A 16,567-nucleotide genomic window follows, 5' to 3' on the forward strand; every position below is an offset into this window, starting at 1 on the left:
CAGGAGTTCGAGACCAGCCTGGCCAAGACGGTGAAACCCCGTCGCTACTAAAAATACAAAACTCAGCTGGGCATGGTGGCGCATGCCTGTAATCCCAGCTATTCAGGAGGCTGAGGCAGGAGAACTGCTTGAACCCAGGAGGCGGAGATTGCAGTGAGCCAAGATTGCAAGATCGTGCCACTGCACCCCAGCCTGTGCAACAGAGCAAGACTCCGTCTCAGGGGGTTGGGGGCAGATTAACTGGGTGTGGTGGTGGGGCATGCCTGTAATCCCAGCTACTCGGGAGGCTGAGGCAGGAGAGCTGCTTGAACCTGGGAGGTGGAGACTGCAGTGAGTCGAGATCACACAATTGCACTCCAGCCTGGGTGACAGAGCAAGCCTCTGTCTCGAAAAAAATCAAATAAAAAAGAACAGAAAATGCTAAAAAAAACACTGAAGTGTATACTTGTAAAAAAAACAGTTCAATGCCCAGAAAATCCCACCCATGCTACACAAAATGAGATTCTCTGCATGCACAGCACTGGGTGGGAGAACCCAGAGGCGGCTGCAAGGACAAGGGCCACCGCAGCCAATGGGGCCTCATGAGGAGTGAGGCTGGGAGCCAGGGTGCGCCTCTGAGCTCCTCCTCAACCCAGAAGGTGCGAGGCCCTCTCCACTTGCACACCCACCTTTTACCCAAAAGAAAAAGACTAGCCATAACAACGGCCCAGGTCACCGGACACACCCCGGCTTCGGACGGTCCACCTTCACTGCACTGCCTCAGGCTCGACATCATTTAACAGCCTGTGACTTCACAAAGCGAGCCAGGTCTCGAGAACCCCAAACTCTGTTTTGCCTCAACAAGACCCTTGGGGACGCCATCCTGGGAGCCACTCACCGCCCTCTCAGCGCGGCTGGGCAGCACCACGCTGGCCAGGGGGATGCTGACCGGGAGCTTGTTGGGCTGCACGGTGCTGAGCGGGATGCTGATGGGCAGGCTGGTGATGAGCTCCCCGCCGCTGCCGTAGGTGCGCTCTCTCAGGCCCTGCAGACGAAGGCCCGCCCCCAGGCGCGGGTCAACAACCCTCCAGGACAAAGGAACCACAGCCACAGGACGGGGGCTGCTGCAGCTCTCTCAAGGCGGCCCCCACGCTGCCAAGGCCCTGCAACCTTCCCCACGCAGTCAGGCCCTCCTGGACACCAGCTCTGGGACCCTCCAGAGGAACAGCACGCTCCTGCTGTCTGAAAGCAATGCCCATCGGTGCCCTGCAGCCTGCCCGCCCAGCTCGGTGGGCAGCGACCCATGGGGCCACCAAGCCTCCCAGGGCCCACATCCATAGCACTGCCAAGTCCATGCATCGTCGCCGTCCATCCCTCTTCATCCCTGCGCACACAGGCCAGTGCCCCCTGGGCAGTCCTCGAGGGCAGCGGCCTCCCAAACAGGGCTCTGTGTCTCCACCAGCACTTGCCATCTGTCACTGAGAACTGAGAGGCACCAGGGACACCCTGACAAAGCCCACACCCTCCATGGCACCTGCCCAGCATCACCTGTGACCTGTCCTTACAGGCTGCCCCCCAACTCAGCCACAATATCGTCCTCCAGGTCAACCCCAGTCCCTCACTGTGCCCCAAGGTCAACTAGGACAACGCCTCCTGCTAGCAACTCGCTCAGGCCACCTCTGCTGAGCACCTCCCTGAGCCCTGGGCGGGGGTGGTGGCCCGCACCTTCTCACTGCTCTTCTCTCCAGCAAGCTGCAAGGCCCCAGGTGACAGGGGCCGCGGGTCCTGGGGACTCAGCTTAAGGCTGCCAGGCACGCTGGGGCTCTGGTAGGGAAGGCCGTTCTCCTTGGTGTGCTCAGCTCTGGAATGAGAAGTTGCAGTCACTGTCGAGGGCCACGCAGGGCCGCAGGCTGGCGCTCAGAGGCAGCGGCTTGGCCCAGCACCTCCCCACCTCAGTCTCCTCAGCAGACGCACTCCTGCTGAGAACCCCTGACATCCTGAGCACAGCAGGCAGAGTCAGCAGGCACCAGGTGCAGACCCCCACCGCGCCAGGGCACTCACCTTGGGTGCAGCTCACTGGCGGCCGGCCTGCTGGGCACCGTGTGGTCCTGGCTCAGATGCCGCCTCAGCACAATCTTGGCCGGGGACAGCCTGGTGTAGTCGGGTGCAGCCAGGCCAGACAGCTTCTCCAGGCGTGGCCGGCCGCTGTGGCTGGGGGTGCAGGGCACCACCTCCTGGTCTAGGGGTGAGGCCAGGTACTGGGGTGTGTTCTGCTTGGACGACGGCCGGCTCAGCCACTGCAGAGCTCATAGCCGGCAGCCTGGCCGTTCATGGAGAGCTCTGGGCTCATGCTGCTCAAGTGAGGCAGCGAGAACTTGGCGCAGTCCAGCTCCAGGTGCAGCCGGCCGGCGTCAGGCTCCAGCTCGCGGCCCAGGGCACCCTTCCCGCGTAGGTGCAGAGACAGGGTGTCATCAGGCGGCACACAGGACTTGAGCTGCAGGAGCTCCTGCTGCCGCTGGCTCTTCTCCAGCTCCACGATGCTGATCTGCAGGAGAGATGGCGTCAGGCCCGCCCCACCTGGGGCCACACCAGGGACCCAAGACTGCAGCACAGATGCACACCCGAGGGGCGGCCGGACCCGCTGCCTGTATGGATGGAAAACCCAAAGCCACAGACTACCTAGAGGCAGGGTCGGGAAGCCGGGGGCGCCAAATAAAGCACTGTGGAGGGCCAAGCATGGTTTTTGCTGACATGAAAGCGCCTTCTCCGAAAAGAGCAACAGGAGGAGACAGAGCGCTCTCGTCTCTCAAAATAGACTCTAAGTGTAAAACACCCAAAGTGTAAAGCACTCTCCTGTGGAGGGACACGCCAGTCAGGCGTGGCAGCTGCCCCGGCGCTAAGGCTCAGAGGGGCTTTCTCCTTTTGGTTTATCTGCTCTGTTTACCTGCTTTCCTTTCTTTTAACGAACACATTTTGTTTCTTTATTACAGAAAAAAGGTTATGACAAAAATGGTCAGAACCCAAATACGCTCTTCCCGAGGCCTCTACTCCAGGCAGACCCTGGGGCCTGGCTGTGGTAACGAGGTCAGCGACTTCCGTTTCTCTCACATATGCTAGTGAGACTCGCCTGGGCCACGTGAGGAAGCGGCTTGGCGGCACGTGGGTGGCGCTTCCCGACGTCCGCCAGCCGCCCATGGGCGCCTACCTCCAGGGACAGCCTTGCAGCAAGCTTGGTGCAGTAATTTGAAAGGCCAACGGAGGTCCGGTGACAGGGTACTAGGTCCATCAACAATGAAACCACACTGGGGACACGTAAGGCCAGAGGCGGGCACAGCCTTGACGGGACAGGGCTCTGGGAACAAAGCCTATGACCTGCTGCTTTCTTGGCTGCACGGCAGCTGTGGGCATCGCCCACCAGCACCTGCCCCGGCCCGGGAGGAGGGAGGAGAGCACCTTCCCGCCGCACACCCTGCTCCACACTTCCTTTACTTGGCCTCCACAAATGCGTTGCGCAGTGTCACAAAGTACGAGCTATTTTATCTTTCAGACGGGCCTGGCTCTGTCGCCCAGGCTGGAGTGCAGTGGTGCAATCTTGGCTTGCTGCAGCCTCCACCTCCAGGGCTCAAATAATCCTCCTGCCTCAGCCTCCCTGGTAGCTGGGACTATAGGCACGCACCACCACACCCAGCTAATTTTTGTATTTTTGGTAGAGACAGGGTCCCACTGTGTTGGCCAGGCTGGTCTCCAACTCCTTAGCCTCAGGTGATCTGCCCACCTTGGCCTCCCAAGGTGCTGGGATTACAGGCGTTCATGAACCCCTGCACTGATCCAGCTATTTTTCTAATGAGCAAATTCTCCCCTAGGACTGTTACAGAAGCGATTTGCAAGGAGGCAGCCATGAAATCAGGAAATCCTGGGTTAGCACTGCGAATTCAGCCAAGCAAGCCTGAGATGCCCCCAAGAGCTGCGGCCAGAGTGAGGTGGAGCCATCCACATGGCCAGCCTGCGGCCCAAGACAGGTTCCACAAGCCTCCACCCAACTGTCCTCCTCCACCTTCTTCCTAGGCTGCTGCAACCGTAACCACCCCAGGCCTCAACGCTGTCACAGGGAGGCTGAAGGGAGAGGCTTGGACACCATGGAGCGCAGCCTCGCGCGCAGCCCACCTGCAGCTCCAGGCAGTGCCTCTGCTTCTCCGAGATCTGGCTCTTCAGGGCCTGCTTCTCCTTCAGCAGCTTCTCCAGGGACAGTGTGGCCCAGTCCAGCTGCAGCTCCTCACAGCGAGCCTTGAGCTGAGGGGACAGGGATGGGACAGTTGCGACTGGCTGGCTGCCTGCCTGGCACACTCCACACCCTCGGGGCAGGGTTCCCTGGACCCGCCTCAGCCAACAGCCTGTGTGCTTAGGGCACAGATCCCGTTTCTGGAACAGCAGGCTGAGGACGCAGAACAAGCGGAGCCTAGGGCCCGCCACGGACAGATGAGCCAGCTCCAGCACCCACACGACGACACGGGGATGCTCCCATGACCCCACACCTTCAGCATGCAACAGTGCGGCTCCCTGACACCTAGGGCCGCTGAGAAACCATCCAGCCGAGGGCCTGGGCCTGCCTGATAGGACGCGCTCGACAAGCTTTCACAGGTGGCGTGATTCGTCTCCAAACAAACCCCGCGAGAGAGGCGAGCCTTCCAGAGCCTCCCGCCTGCAGAGAGGATACACCCACCCAGGCAGGGCCCCTCTGGTTCCCTCTATGTCCCTGTCCCTGCGCTGTGGCACCCACCAGCTGCAAGCTCTGGCTGCGCAGCGCACGGTTGTCCTGCTCCAGCTGCTCTGACTGCTCCCGCAGCTGCTGGTTGTGGGCGGAGATCTCCTTCTGCGCCTGAATCAGGTCGTTGTAGGTCAGCGCCTTCACGCCCAGCTGGGGACATGGGGTGGGGCAGAGGTCATGTTGGTGGCCTCCAAGGTGAAGTAAGCCCCCAGGCATGACCAACCCTGCAGCCCAGCCCCTGGGACACAGCCGGACAGAGGCCCAAACAGGAAGCCATACCGACTGATATGGGCCACCCCAGGCTGCGCCCCAGCTGCCACCTGCCCTCTGGGGTCCACTACCTCATCCAATTTTTGCTGGAACAGCCTCCTGATCTCCTCCTTCTGGGCCTGGCAGTGGCTGAGGAGCTGCTGAGCCGCGCCCAGGAGCTGGGTGTTCTTCTCCTGCAGGACAGACAGGGCAGGTGACTGAGGGCCCACAGGGAGGGCCCATGCCCTGCCCCTCACACTTCTCGCAGACATGCTCAAGGACAGACATGTGTGAGGGGACCCACACCGGACTGAGATGGCGAGAAACACTCAGGTCACGGCGGGAGGGGACCAGCTCTGCGACAGGTTCACTGCAAAGAACTCTGCGGCTGGAGGGATGGCGCCTGCCACCCAACCCGGGCTCAGCCAGGGCAGCGCCCCCAGCCACGCACAGGGCAGCTGACGCTGAGGAGTTTATCCCAAGGCAATATCAGGGAATGGACTTTTCACATGGATCTGCAAGGAAGCCTTCTGCAGCATAACAGCAAAAACTCAGCGTCCGGAGGCCCACCTCCAAGGAAAGAGCCCAGGAGCCATCGACACAGGACAACCTCCAGACACCAGCAGAGAACGGGGCCCCAGCCCAGGTGTGCTGTCAGCTACACAGGGAGCAATGTATGTGCGTATGCTCAAAGCACGCTACAAGCATTTTTTTTTTTTTTTAAAGCAAAACCAAAGTCCAAAAATGCAAACCGGGGCTCGGACCACCAACCTTGTGGCTCCAGTGGCTTCTGGAGTTATCTCTGGGCCACCAGAACTTCCACCCCATAGCCCAGGCCTAACTCCCCACTGAGGCAGGTCCTCTGAGGCTCCCAGAGTGGGACGGGCGGGGCCCCACAGCCAGGACCTCAGGTGAAGGAAATCATGTATACAGTGGTCCATTTTCAGGACAAAGTAACTTAAATCAGCTTAGGTCAGCAAACTACAGAAGAGACAGCAGGTACTAGGCCCCTGTCTGGATCGCTGATGCCTGCTTGTCAACCTCCCCGCCTCCCCTTCTCCCCACTTAGTTGCCCTCACCCAAATCAAAGAAGTTTAGTCTAAGATGAAGGTTTACTAGCCTGCAAAATAGCTCGCTTTGTCTGTTCTTATCAGCCTGCTCAGCTACTTAGGTCATAAGTCAAATACTTGAAAAGCCCCTGAGCCGACTGGGATTGCAATGCACAAAATGCACAGGACAACCCTAAAGAAAACACCTACGGTGGGGCGCAGTGGCTCACGAGGTCAGGAGATCGAGACCATCCTGGCTAACACGGTGAAACCCCGTCTCTACTAAAAATACAAAAAAACTAGCCGGGCGAGGTGGCGGGGGCCTGTAGTCCCGGCTACTGGGGAGGCTGGGGCAGGAGAATGGCGTGAACCCGGGAGGCGGAGCTTGCAGTGAGCCGAGATCGCGCCACTGCACTCCAGCCTGGGCGACAGAGCGAGACTCCGTTTCAAAAAAAAAAAAGAAGAAGAAAAAGAAAAAGAAAACACCTACAGCCCCTGCCGAGCAGCCAACAGGCAATGTCCGGGCACAGTGCTCAGCCTTTGAGGAACCAGGGGAGGGACCTGTGCACTAGGGGGTAAGCTGCTTGTTAAAATTGAGCTAGGTGTGCCTATCGGACGCCAGGTCTTGCAAAAGCATGATTAAAAGTCTCATTTTTGCTGTTCTCCAGGTCTCTCAGTCCATTCTTTGGGTTTAAATGGGTAGGTTTGTTTCTCGCAGCAGGTGAGAGGAGGAGGGAGCTCACTCAGGTCTGCACTCCAGGGCCTCTGCCACAGGGCACAGATGCCCAGGAACAGGAACCGACCTGCCTCTGTGCGGGAAGGAGGAATGACAAGGGGCCAGGACCCACCTTCTCCTGGCCCAGCAGCTCCTGTAGGCTGGCCTTGTACTGGGGGGTCTTTGTGTATGCCAGGAACTGCAGATACTGGATCTTGAAAGACTCTGGGAAGAGAGACGGAATACCCGTGAGAAGAGAACAGCTGGGGATGAGAGGGACGAGGAGGGAGCGGCCCCTGAGAAGGAGCCCCAGGCCTCGGCAGGTGTCAGGCGCTCATGAGGCAGGAGCTCAGCAGAGCCCAGTGGGGCCCACATCACACACCCCAGGCTCTTAGAGCACTCAGGCCCTCTGACCCCTGCACAGCCGAGTGTTCACTGTGTGGGAACATCGTGGGCACTGCGGGGCCCTGAGGAGCATCCCTGGCCTGCACCCACCCCGTACCAGCAGCACCCCTAAGTTATGACAACCGCAGATGTCCCAAGTGTCACCTAGCGTCTCCTGGGTAAGACCTCAGACAACCCACGGGCTGCATCTAAGCCTCTACTGACCTTGGCAGCAGGCAGACTCCGACCCTGGGTGACTTCAGTGGGGTCCAGCATGGGGGGGTCACGGGGGCTGCTGCGAGGTCAGACTCACAACCCATGGTCCTCCCGGGATCCCAAGCCCAGCACCCTCCACCGGACCCCTCGCGTGAGCTCACCTAGCAGCTTCTGCAACGCGGGCGGGGTGGGCGCCACCAGCAGCGGGTTGGGGGAGTGCCGCTGCACGCTCGGAGGTAGCTGGTAGAACGGGCTGTGAGGGGACCTGTAGGCATCTGGGTGAGAGCGGTGGGCAGGGCATCAGCACAGGGCAGACGCCCAGCAACCCCTTAGGACAGGGCCACCCTGAAAGCACAGCCACAGCAGAGAGGCTCCTGGGACACCCTCAACACCTGGGGCTCAGGAGGGCGGTGTCCCAGCAGACGGCCCCCCAGGCATCTGCACTCAGGGAGAACGGGGCCGTGGCGTAGGGGTGACTGACCCTGGGGTGAGGAGGCTGCCGTCTGAGACACGGTCTGAGCGTGCAGGACATCCAGTGCAGTTTGGTTCTTCTTGGGCTTCCGCTCGGGGTTCGCAGTGCTCATCTTCTTGGGGCGCCCGCGCTTGCGGCCAGCCATCTTCCTCCCCTTCTTGTTGAGCTTCTTCTTGCGGGCTTTGGAGGGAGACGGCTTCTTCACGGTGGCTGCTCCTGCCTTCTCTTCCTCAGCACCAGAGTCCTGGAGGACACAAAGGAAGAACAGGGATGGGCGCCGAGCCTCCCGCCATGGGGTGTCCGGGCAGCGAGCGGGTGCCCTCCAGCAGCAGGAGCCAGGCCGGGCCTTACCATGGGGGCGTCAGTGGGGCCGGCCAGCTTGCCCTCGGGGCCCTTGGTGGGCGTGGCCGCGTTGCTCTTGCTCTCGCGCTGCTGGCGGCGCCGGGCTGCCTCCTGTTCCTCCTGGAAGGAGAGCAGGTTGAGCCACAGGGAGCCCCAGTGCTGCCCACAGCCCTCTTACACCGAGAGGCACACGGAGCTCAGACTCGAGGGGGCCACAGGCCCAACTCTGTCCACTGCAAGTCCTCTGTGGCACCCATCAGGAAACGGAGGCCCAGAGACAGCAGTGGGCTGCTTGGGGTCCCGCAGGGCAGGATGTGACCTGTGGGCACGGACGACGGCATTCACAGCCACTCCCACGATCACAGCCGCCCATCAGTAAGAAGCCAGACTGTGAGCCACGGAGAGAAGAACCACATGCAAGACAAGACAGAAGCCCCCGGGCAGCAGGGCCGAGAAGCCACAGTCCACAGCCCCCCACCCTCTCTGCTCTCTCCGAAAGGCACTGAGGCCCACGCGCGGGACACCGTGCCAAGATCTCTGATGTGAGGATTGGCGGAGGGCGCGACCCACAGGAAGAACACAGGGGGCACCGGCCACCGCGGGCTGTTCCCTGCTCTCCAGGGAAGACCCACATCCCCCTAAGCATGGGGGGAAGGACAGAGGGCTCCCGGGGGTTACCATACTCTGAGGCCAGGTTGGAGCCCAGCCCCGGCTACAAATGCAGGCAGTGACAGCCCTTCCTGAATGGGGCTCTCTACACACTGGTCTCGTCTGACGCTCCAAAAGGAAAGGACGCCTGGACAAACATCGTCTCAGCTTTGGTGGCAAGTAAGCAGGCAAGTCTGAGACGGCAGCAGCACCAGTGAGCAGGGCGGCCACTGCGGCTCCCAAGCCAGGCTTTCCTACCGCGGCTTTAAGGTGGGAGCGGAGGGGACAGCCCTGCCTCCGACAGTGCAAAGCGTGCACGGCGGCAGGGGCCCAGGAGCTGCACTCTGCACTGAGGGTGGGACAAGTGCAGGTGTGGCCACTCAGACCTCAAGAGTGGGCACCTGGCAGTGATGCACAAGCTGTTCACCCACCCAGCCCTTCAGTGCAACTTACCCCATCACCAAAACTAACCCAAGCCACCTCCCCAGAAATGGGTATTAACAAGAAGGATGGCCCAGGCCAAACCATCGAAGACAAGGCAAAGTATAGAGAGAGAAAGAGACAAGAGAGTGGATGGGAGGGAGAGAGAAAGGGAGAGGCAGGGTGGGACTGAATGGTGAGAGAGAAGGGCTGGGAGAGGAGAGGAGGAGCGGGAGGACAGGGAGGAAAGGGTAGGGAGAGGACCAGGAATGACAGCAGGGCGGAGCAGGAAGGAGGCGGGAAAGGCCACTGGGCTGGGCCCTGAAGGGCAGCAGGGCTATGCTCCAGTCACGCCTCCTGAACCCGGCTGCGCACGGCTCTGCGTCTCCCCACGTCAGTGCATGCATGTTATTAACCCAGGAGAAAACACACACACTTACCCTGAGTTTTGGGTTTTTCAGACTAGAAAAATAGTTTTCAAGCTAAAATGAAGAAAGAGAACCCTTATTAGAAGGGAGTCCCAATCTCTGTTCAGATTTGCCTGGACACCCAGATAACATCCGCTCCCTGGAGAGTGGCGGGGGAGGCCGTTCTGGTATCTGGGGACACCAGGCGTGCAGCTGGAGCCACCCAGCAGCAAACACAGATGTGACTAACCCAGCTGTGGCCAGACATCACCCTCAATTCACCAGCACGCGACGGGTGGGCAGAGCTGGTTTAAGCCTTCAGAGCAGACACAGGGCCCTGGGATGTGTCTCTGCTTCTGGAAGAGGAAGGGCTTTCTGCACAGAAGCACCGCGCCTGCCTCAGAGGAGGAGAGGAGGGGCCGCGCCAAGGGCATCCGTGCCAGGGCAGCTGAAGCAGCAGTACTGCATGGGGGTGGGGGCCACACGGTAGGCCAAGCCCCCAGAGCCTCAGCTTCAGCTCACCATGCCTCTCGTCCCAGGGCCCTCGGGGGAGCAGTGGGAGGGGCGGGTTGAGTCTGACTAGGGCTGTTGGCCCCCTAGTCCACACCAGTGCTCCCCAGGAAGGCTCCAGTGAAGGCTCCGAGCACCGGACAGTGAGGGTCTGGACACACCAGCACCACCGTGAGGAAAACCACCGCTACCTCAATAACAAGAACAGACTGCCCAAGCAAAGGATGGGAAAGAGACTGGGGAAGCCTCCCAGCCCTGGAGGGCCAGCGCTGCCCACACGCCAGGTGGCTCGGGATACCCGTGCGAAGAGGCTGTGGGGAAGCACCCTGGGAGGCAGGCAAGCTGCACACTGGCCCAGGGCAGTGTCAGAGGACCCTGGGGAACACAGGGAGGGAAGAAGCATCCCAGACCCCACCCATGGACCCTGGCGTCTCCCTGCTCAGGACCCTCTCACATGGAGGGAGCAGGGAACAGGGAGGTGGGACTCCTGTTCACAGGGGCCTCTGGATATGGCGGCCAGGACCCTTACGGTCACACATCACGCTGATGGCCCCGCCCCACCCCAGGGCTGAGCGCAGAGAAGGGGAGACAGCGCTCAGCCCTCACCCAGGACGCACCCAGCGCCTGGGAGGACCCTGGTGGGTCCCGTGGAGCAAGCAGTGCAGAGGGGGCCTTGAGGAGTTGGGCCTGAGCCACGGGGGGGGCGGGGGGGTACATTCAGGGCTCTGGGGGAGGGTCTCAGAGGCCGCGTGAGAAAGGCGGGAGGTGTGACGTGGGCGGGGTGAAAGGCACAACAAGATACTCACTATGGTGCGGTCGATAGTGTGCAGGTAGTAGGAGACTGGCTTCCCTGTCCACGACACCGAGCCCTTCAGGGGCGACAGCTCCACGACGCGCATGATGGTGCCGATGTCTGTGGGAGCCACAGGTGAGGCCCAGGCCCACGTCTGCCCGCAGCCCCTCCATGCCGACCTCACCCACCCAAGGGCAGGTGTGGGGACAGAAGCCTGAGCTGCACGTCCTCCCTCTTCTCCCACACTGAGTCAGGCCCCAGCGGCCCACAGAGGCCGTCCCAGGGAGATGAACCATTCAACAGCACCTGGTCTAGGGTCCTCCAACCTCAGAAAAACAGCCACAAACCCAGCTAGGTGGAACGGAAAAGGAGGGAGAAGATCTGGAAGCAGCTTAGACTGTGGCTGCAAGAACAGCCAGCACCCAGCAACACAGGTGGGTGCTCCTCAGGGAAGCCCCTCAGAGGAGGCTGTGCTGCCCAGCATGGCTGGGAGCCGACAGAGCACGCAGCACAGCGAGGCAGGCAGGGGGCGCAGGAGGGGCCAGCTCCTTCCCATTGCGGGCCTGTCCCTGTCCACAAGAGTCCCGTAAATCCTTCACGTCTCCCCTCAAAGCCAGGGTCTCCCCCAGGAGTGATGCTGCCTCCAGGGCACACAGTGCTCTCTAGGGACGTGTGTGGTTGTCATGACCAGGGGAACTCCTGGCAGGGAGTGGGTGGATGCCAGGGACACGGCTCAGCACCCTGCAGTGCCCAGGAGCCCCACCCCAGAGAAGGATCCAGCCCCAATTTCCACAGGGCCAAGGGGGAGGAACCTAGGAATAGCGCATGTCAGACGGTTAAAATTACCCGTGTCAATCAGTAACAACGCTGAGAGTTTCTTACCACTCAAGTTTCTACTGTTTATTCTGAAGTTCAGAGGTGCAAAGGGTTTCGAGGACACGATTCTGCCACCTGAAACACAGACACTGCTTACTGCCACACAGGGGAGAGGAAACAGAAGCCAGACACCACTCAAGGTGACAGAGAAGGAGCGACGACACGGAACACACACACGCTGGGCTCCGAGTTCTGTCCACCTGCCTACACCTTCCAAGGCTAAGCCTATCCTACAAGACCTTTTATTTTTTTTTGTGACAGAGCCTCTCGGCTCACTGCAGCCTCTGCCTCCCTGGTTCAAGCGATTCTCCTGCCTCAGACTCCTGAGTAGCTGGGATTACAGGTATGCACCACCACACCTGGCTAATTTTTGCATTTTTAGTAGAGAACAGGCTTCATTCACCCTGCTGGCCAGGCTGGTCTGGAGCTCCTGGCCTCAGGTGATCCACCTGCCTTGGCCTCCCAAAGTGCTGGGATTACAGGCGTGACCCACCGTGCCCAACCTCCTACAAATAACGTTTCTTAAAAAATGTTCGGCCAGGCGCGGTGGCTCAAGCCTGTAATCCCAGCACTTTGGGAGGCCGAGACGGGCGGATCACGAGGTCAGGAGATCGAGACCATCCTGGCTAACATGGTGAAACCCCGTCTCTACTAAAAAAAACACAAAAAACTAGCCGGGCGAGGTGACGGGCGCCTGTAGTCCCAGCTACTCGGGAGGCTGAGGCAGGAGAATGGCATAAACCTGGGAGGCAGAGCTTGCAGTGAGCTGAGATCCGGCCACTGCACTCCAGCCTGGGCGACAGAGCGAGACTCCGTCTCAAAAAAAAAAAAAAATGTTCTCGGCGAGGTGTGGTGGCTCATGCCTGTAACCCCAGCACTTTGAGAGGCCAAGGCAGGTGGATCACCTGAGGCCAGGAGCTCCAGACCAGCCTGGCCAACAGTGTAAAACCCTGTCTCTACTAAAAAAATACAAAAATTAGCCAGGTGTGGTAGTGCATGCCTGTAATCCCAGCTCATTGGAAGGCTGAGCCAGAAGAATTGCTTGAACTTGGGAGGCGGAGGTTGCAGTGAGCCGAGATACAGCTACTATACTCCTTGCCTGAATGACAGAGCGAGACTCAACCCCTATAGCCCCCAAAAAAGAAAAACAGTTCTCAAGTCCTCACAAAACTGAAGCAGCTCAGACCCTGAGCCAGGGCATCCCTGCGTGAAATGGGCTCTGCACAGGAACCTCCCAAAAGAGGAGCGACTCAGCCCACCGGGGCACGCGGCTGCGGAAGAGCCCTGAGCAGCCACTGCTGCAAGATGTGCCAGGAAAGGAGCTTGCGCTGTCCAGCATGATTCCCGGGATTTCCTGTTAAATGAGGAAGGCAAGGCCAGCCATCGTGTGTAAGGCAGTTTCTTCAAAACCCACTACGCTGGCCGGGCGCGGTGGCTCACGCCTGTAATCCCAGCACTTTGGGAGGCCAAGGCGGGCAGATCACGAGGTCAGATCAAGACCATCCTGGCTAACACGGTGAAACCCCGTCTCTACTAAAAATACAAAAAAATTAGCCAGGCGTGGTGACAGACGCCTGTAGTCCCAGCTACTTGGGAGGCTGAGGCAGGAAAATGGCGTGAACTCGGGAGGCGGAGCTTGCAGTGAGCCGAGATCGCGCCACTGCACTCCAGCCTGGGCGACAGAGCGAGACTCTGTCTCAAAAACAAAAAAAAGTAAAAGTCAAAATGGATCCATTCAAACACACGCACACCCTGCCATCCCAGCTCTCCTCACCCGGATGCCGCGCCAGCCCAGGCCTGGCATTCTACACACCACTCCACTCAGGAGGAGCAGGAAGGGCGGTTCCGGGGCCAGGCCGGGCACACGGGTTAGGCCAGTATCCCTACGAGAGGACCTCAAACATGAGCAGGGCCACGTCTAATGGCTGCAGAGCTAGGTTGACAGATGCTCACGGGACCATCTGGGACCATCAGGGTCCCTAGAATCAGTGCTGCTGGCCACTCCCTTCAAAACAGGGAGGGACTGGACAGGAGACGCCACTGCAGTACCCTGACCCAGCCACCACATCTGAGCATGCAGAGAAAGCTAGTGAGAAACAGCCAGAAGAGGCGTTCTAGCAGGTACGGGGACCACGGAGGGGGTGACAGGAGTTGCCTGCAGCCACTGCTGCCTTCCTGCGTGCGGCCACAGAGTGCAGGGAGGCCCGGAGTGCTGCTGAGGTGTGGGGACGACTGGGCAGGGAAGCATGGTGTCCTCATGTGGTTCTAAGATAATTCAGAAACACCATTGCCACACGCACACAAACACACACACACAGGTATCAAATAAACTCGCAAGGCACACAGATGCACAGAGACACGCAGGCATACATGCACACACAGAAATAAACAAGCAAACACATACATAGACAAGGAGACACACGGGCACGCACACACAGGCATGCACACAGGCACAGACATGCAGACACGGGCACGCACAGAGACGCAAGCAGACACGCAGGCACACGGGCACACATAAGAGATACAGCATGCAGAGACACAGACACACACACACACACACATGCACACAAGCACCCTCCAAACCCCTACGGTTGTGGGGAGTTGGTGCTGAAGGCAGCTGCAGACCCTCTGGGTTTTGTTGGAGAGGCCTGAAGAGCCCACCACGGTTCTCCCCTAGCCTCTGGAGGCCTCCCTAGAAAGGACAGGTGGGAAGCAGTCGGGAGGGAGAGGGGGTACCTCCAGAGCACCTGTCTCCGAGTCTAGCTGTGGCTTTGGAAGCCACATCCGCCAGTACACAGACGAGGTGGTGCTTGCTGCAAGGCTTGGCGGAGAGCCTAGGAAGGCAGGCAGCATGATCCCCTCAAGGAAGAGCCCACACCTGCCCTGCGTCCTGCTGGAGGGCTGGCGGGGCTGGGGGACAATGGCGCGGTCAGTCTCCACGTTTAGGGAAGGGGCACTCCACAGGCTGTGATCTGGGCCCCACCCTCCACTGCAGGACTGGAATTGATGTGATGGGTTGAGTTATCCGCTCCTGAAACTACGCCAGGGCTTGGGGTTCAGAAAACAGCATCAAGGGCCCTGCATGGGCCTGGGGACCTTTCTCTGGAGGGAGAAAACAAAACAGCTGAGAGCCCCACTCCTGCTCATTCTGGACACCGCATTCCATGGGTTCAGGTCAAAAACAAAGGGGACTCGGCCGGGCACGGTGGCTCAAGCCTGTAATCCCAGCACTTTGGGAGGCCGAGATGGGCGGATCACGAGGTCAGGAGATCGAGACCATCCTGGCTAACACGGTGAAACCCCGTCTCTACCAAAAAATACAAAAAGCTAGCCGGGCGAGGTGGCGGACGCCTGTAGTCCCAGCTACTCGGGAGGCTGAGGCAGGAGAATGGCGTAAACCTGGGAGGCGGAGCTTGCAGTGAGCTGAGATTGGGCCACTGCACTCCAGCCCGGGCGACAGAGCGAGACTCCGTCTCCAAAAAAAAAAAAAAAAAAAAACAAAGGGGACTCTCGGCCCTGGGTGATCAGCTGCAGGCTCAACGCAAGAAGGGTCCAGGGCCAGGCGCAGCGGTCACGCCTGCAATCCCAAAACGTTGGGAGGCCAAGGCAGACAGATCACCAGAGGTCTGGAGTTCGAGACCAACCTGGCCAACATGGTGAAACCCCGTCTCTATTAAGAGTACAAAAATCAGCCGGACATGGTGGCTTGTGCCTGTAGTCCCAGGTACTTGGGAGGCTGAGGCAGGAGAATGGCTTGAACCTAGAAGGCAGAGGTTGCGGGGAGCTGAGATCACACCACTGCACTCTAGCCTGGGGGACAGAGCAAGACTCTATCTCAAAAAAATAAATAAAATAAAATAAAAACAAAAATTAGCTGGGCATGGTGGCACGGACCTGTAGTCCCAGCTACTCGGGAGACTGAGGCAGAAGAATCGCTTGAACCCGGGAGGCAGAGGTTGCAGTGAGCAGACATTGTGCCACCGCACTCCAGCCTGGGAGACAGAGCAAAACTGTCTCAATAAAAAAAGAAAAAAAAGCACGAAGGAAGACCGCCTGGCTCCTAGGGGATTAAGGACCCCAAGTCTGAGCTGCCTTCTGCAGGACAACTTGCGGGGAACCTCCCGGCCGCCCTTCCTCAATCACGTCACACCAGCACAGACCGGTGAGGAGGGCGCCTTACCTTCCTTCATGTTTGCAAACCGCTCCTTCAGCTGGTGATCCACCTCAGGACCAAAGGCAAAATTATTCACAAATATAACACTGCAAAACAATACTCCAGTTCAGTGCCATGAAGGCTCGTCTCACGGGCACAGCCACCCGGCAGAGCCAACAACCGCTGCTGTCGGTGCCAGGCCCTGCGCACACCCACCCGCCACCTCCAGGGCCAAGCCCACACAGCCACACGCACACCGTGGGTTTCAGGTGCAGGGAAAAGGCAACTGTGGCCTCTTCTGAGTGGGGCCAAAAACAGAGGGGGCGGGCTTCGTGGCCAAGTCCCTTATCACGAATCTTGGAGTCCAGTGATCTGGGAAGGTTCACAAGCAGCCCACACAATTCAGGAGGAGCAGCCGTGAAGGACCCACAGGCCGAGGGAAGAAGGCAGGTGGCCACAAACAGAAGCCCAGCACGGGGCTGGACTGCCACAGGGGCACCAAGCAGAGGCTCCCGCTCCACCGCCGCAGAGACCGCAGACAACAGGCCCCAGGTGAGGCGCCCTTGGCAGCGTTTCAGACACCCTGGCA

General features: G+C 59.6%; 1 protein-coding gene across 1 annotated transcript in view; it reads right to left on the reverse strand.

Annotated features, from left to right (window-relative positions):
* The window catches only part of DOT1L (DOT1 like histone lysine methyltransferase), a 69,507-nt gene that overhangs the window by 10,458 nt on the left and 42,482 nt on the right, over positions 1 to 16,567 (reverse strand). Inside the window, 15 exon segments of the mRNA XM_033195170.1 lie at positions 878 to 1,024; positions 1,705 to 1,840; positions 2,041 to 2,275; positions 2,278 to 2,524; positions 4,144 to 4,269; positions 4,757 to 4,894; positions 5,086 to 5,187; positions 6,891 to 6,982; positions 7,519 to 7,632; positions 7,839 to 8,073; positions 8,181 to 8,291; positions 9,680 to 9,721; positions 10,963 to 11,069; positions 11,832 to 11,900; positions 16,006 to 16,085. Coding sequence (XP_033051061.1) covers positions 878 to 1,024; positions 1,705 to 1,840; positions 2,041 to 2,275; positions 2,278 to 2,524; positions 4,144 to 4,269; positions 4,757 to 4,894; positions 5,086 to 5,187; positions 6,891 to 6,982; positions 7,519 to 7,632; positions 7,839 to 8,073; positions 8,181 to 8,291; positions 9,680 to 9,721; positions 10,963 to 11,069; positions 11,832 to 11,900; positions 16,006 to 16,085 — 1,981 coding nt within the window.

Source organism: Trachypithecus francoisi, unplaced genomic scaffold (assembly GCF_009764315.1).
Source record: "Trachypithecus francoisi isolate TF-2019V2 unplaced genomic scaffold, Tfra_2.0 Lachesis_group5, whole genome shotgun sequence".
Classification (NCBI taxonomy): Eukaryota; Metazoa; Chordata; class Mammalia; order Primates; family Cercopithecidae; genus Trachypithecus; species Trachypithecus francoisi.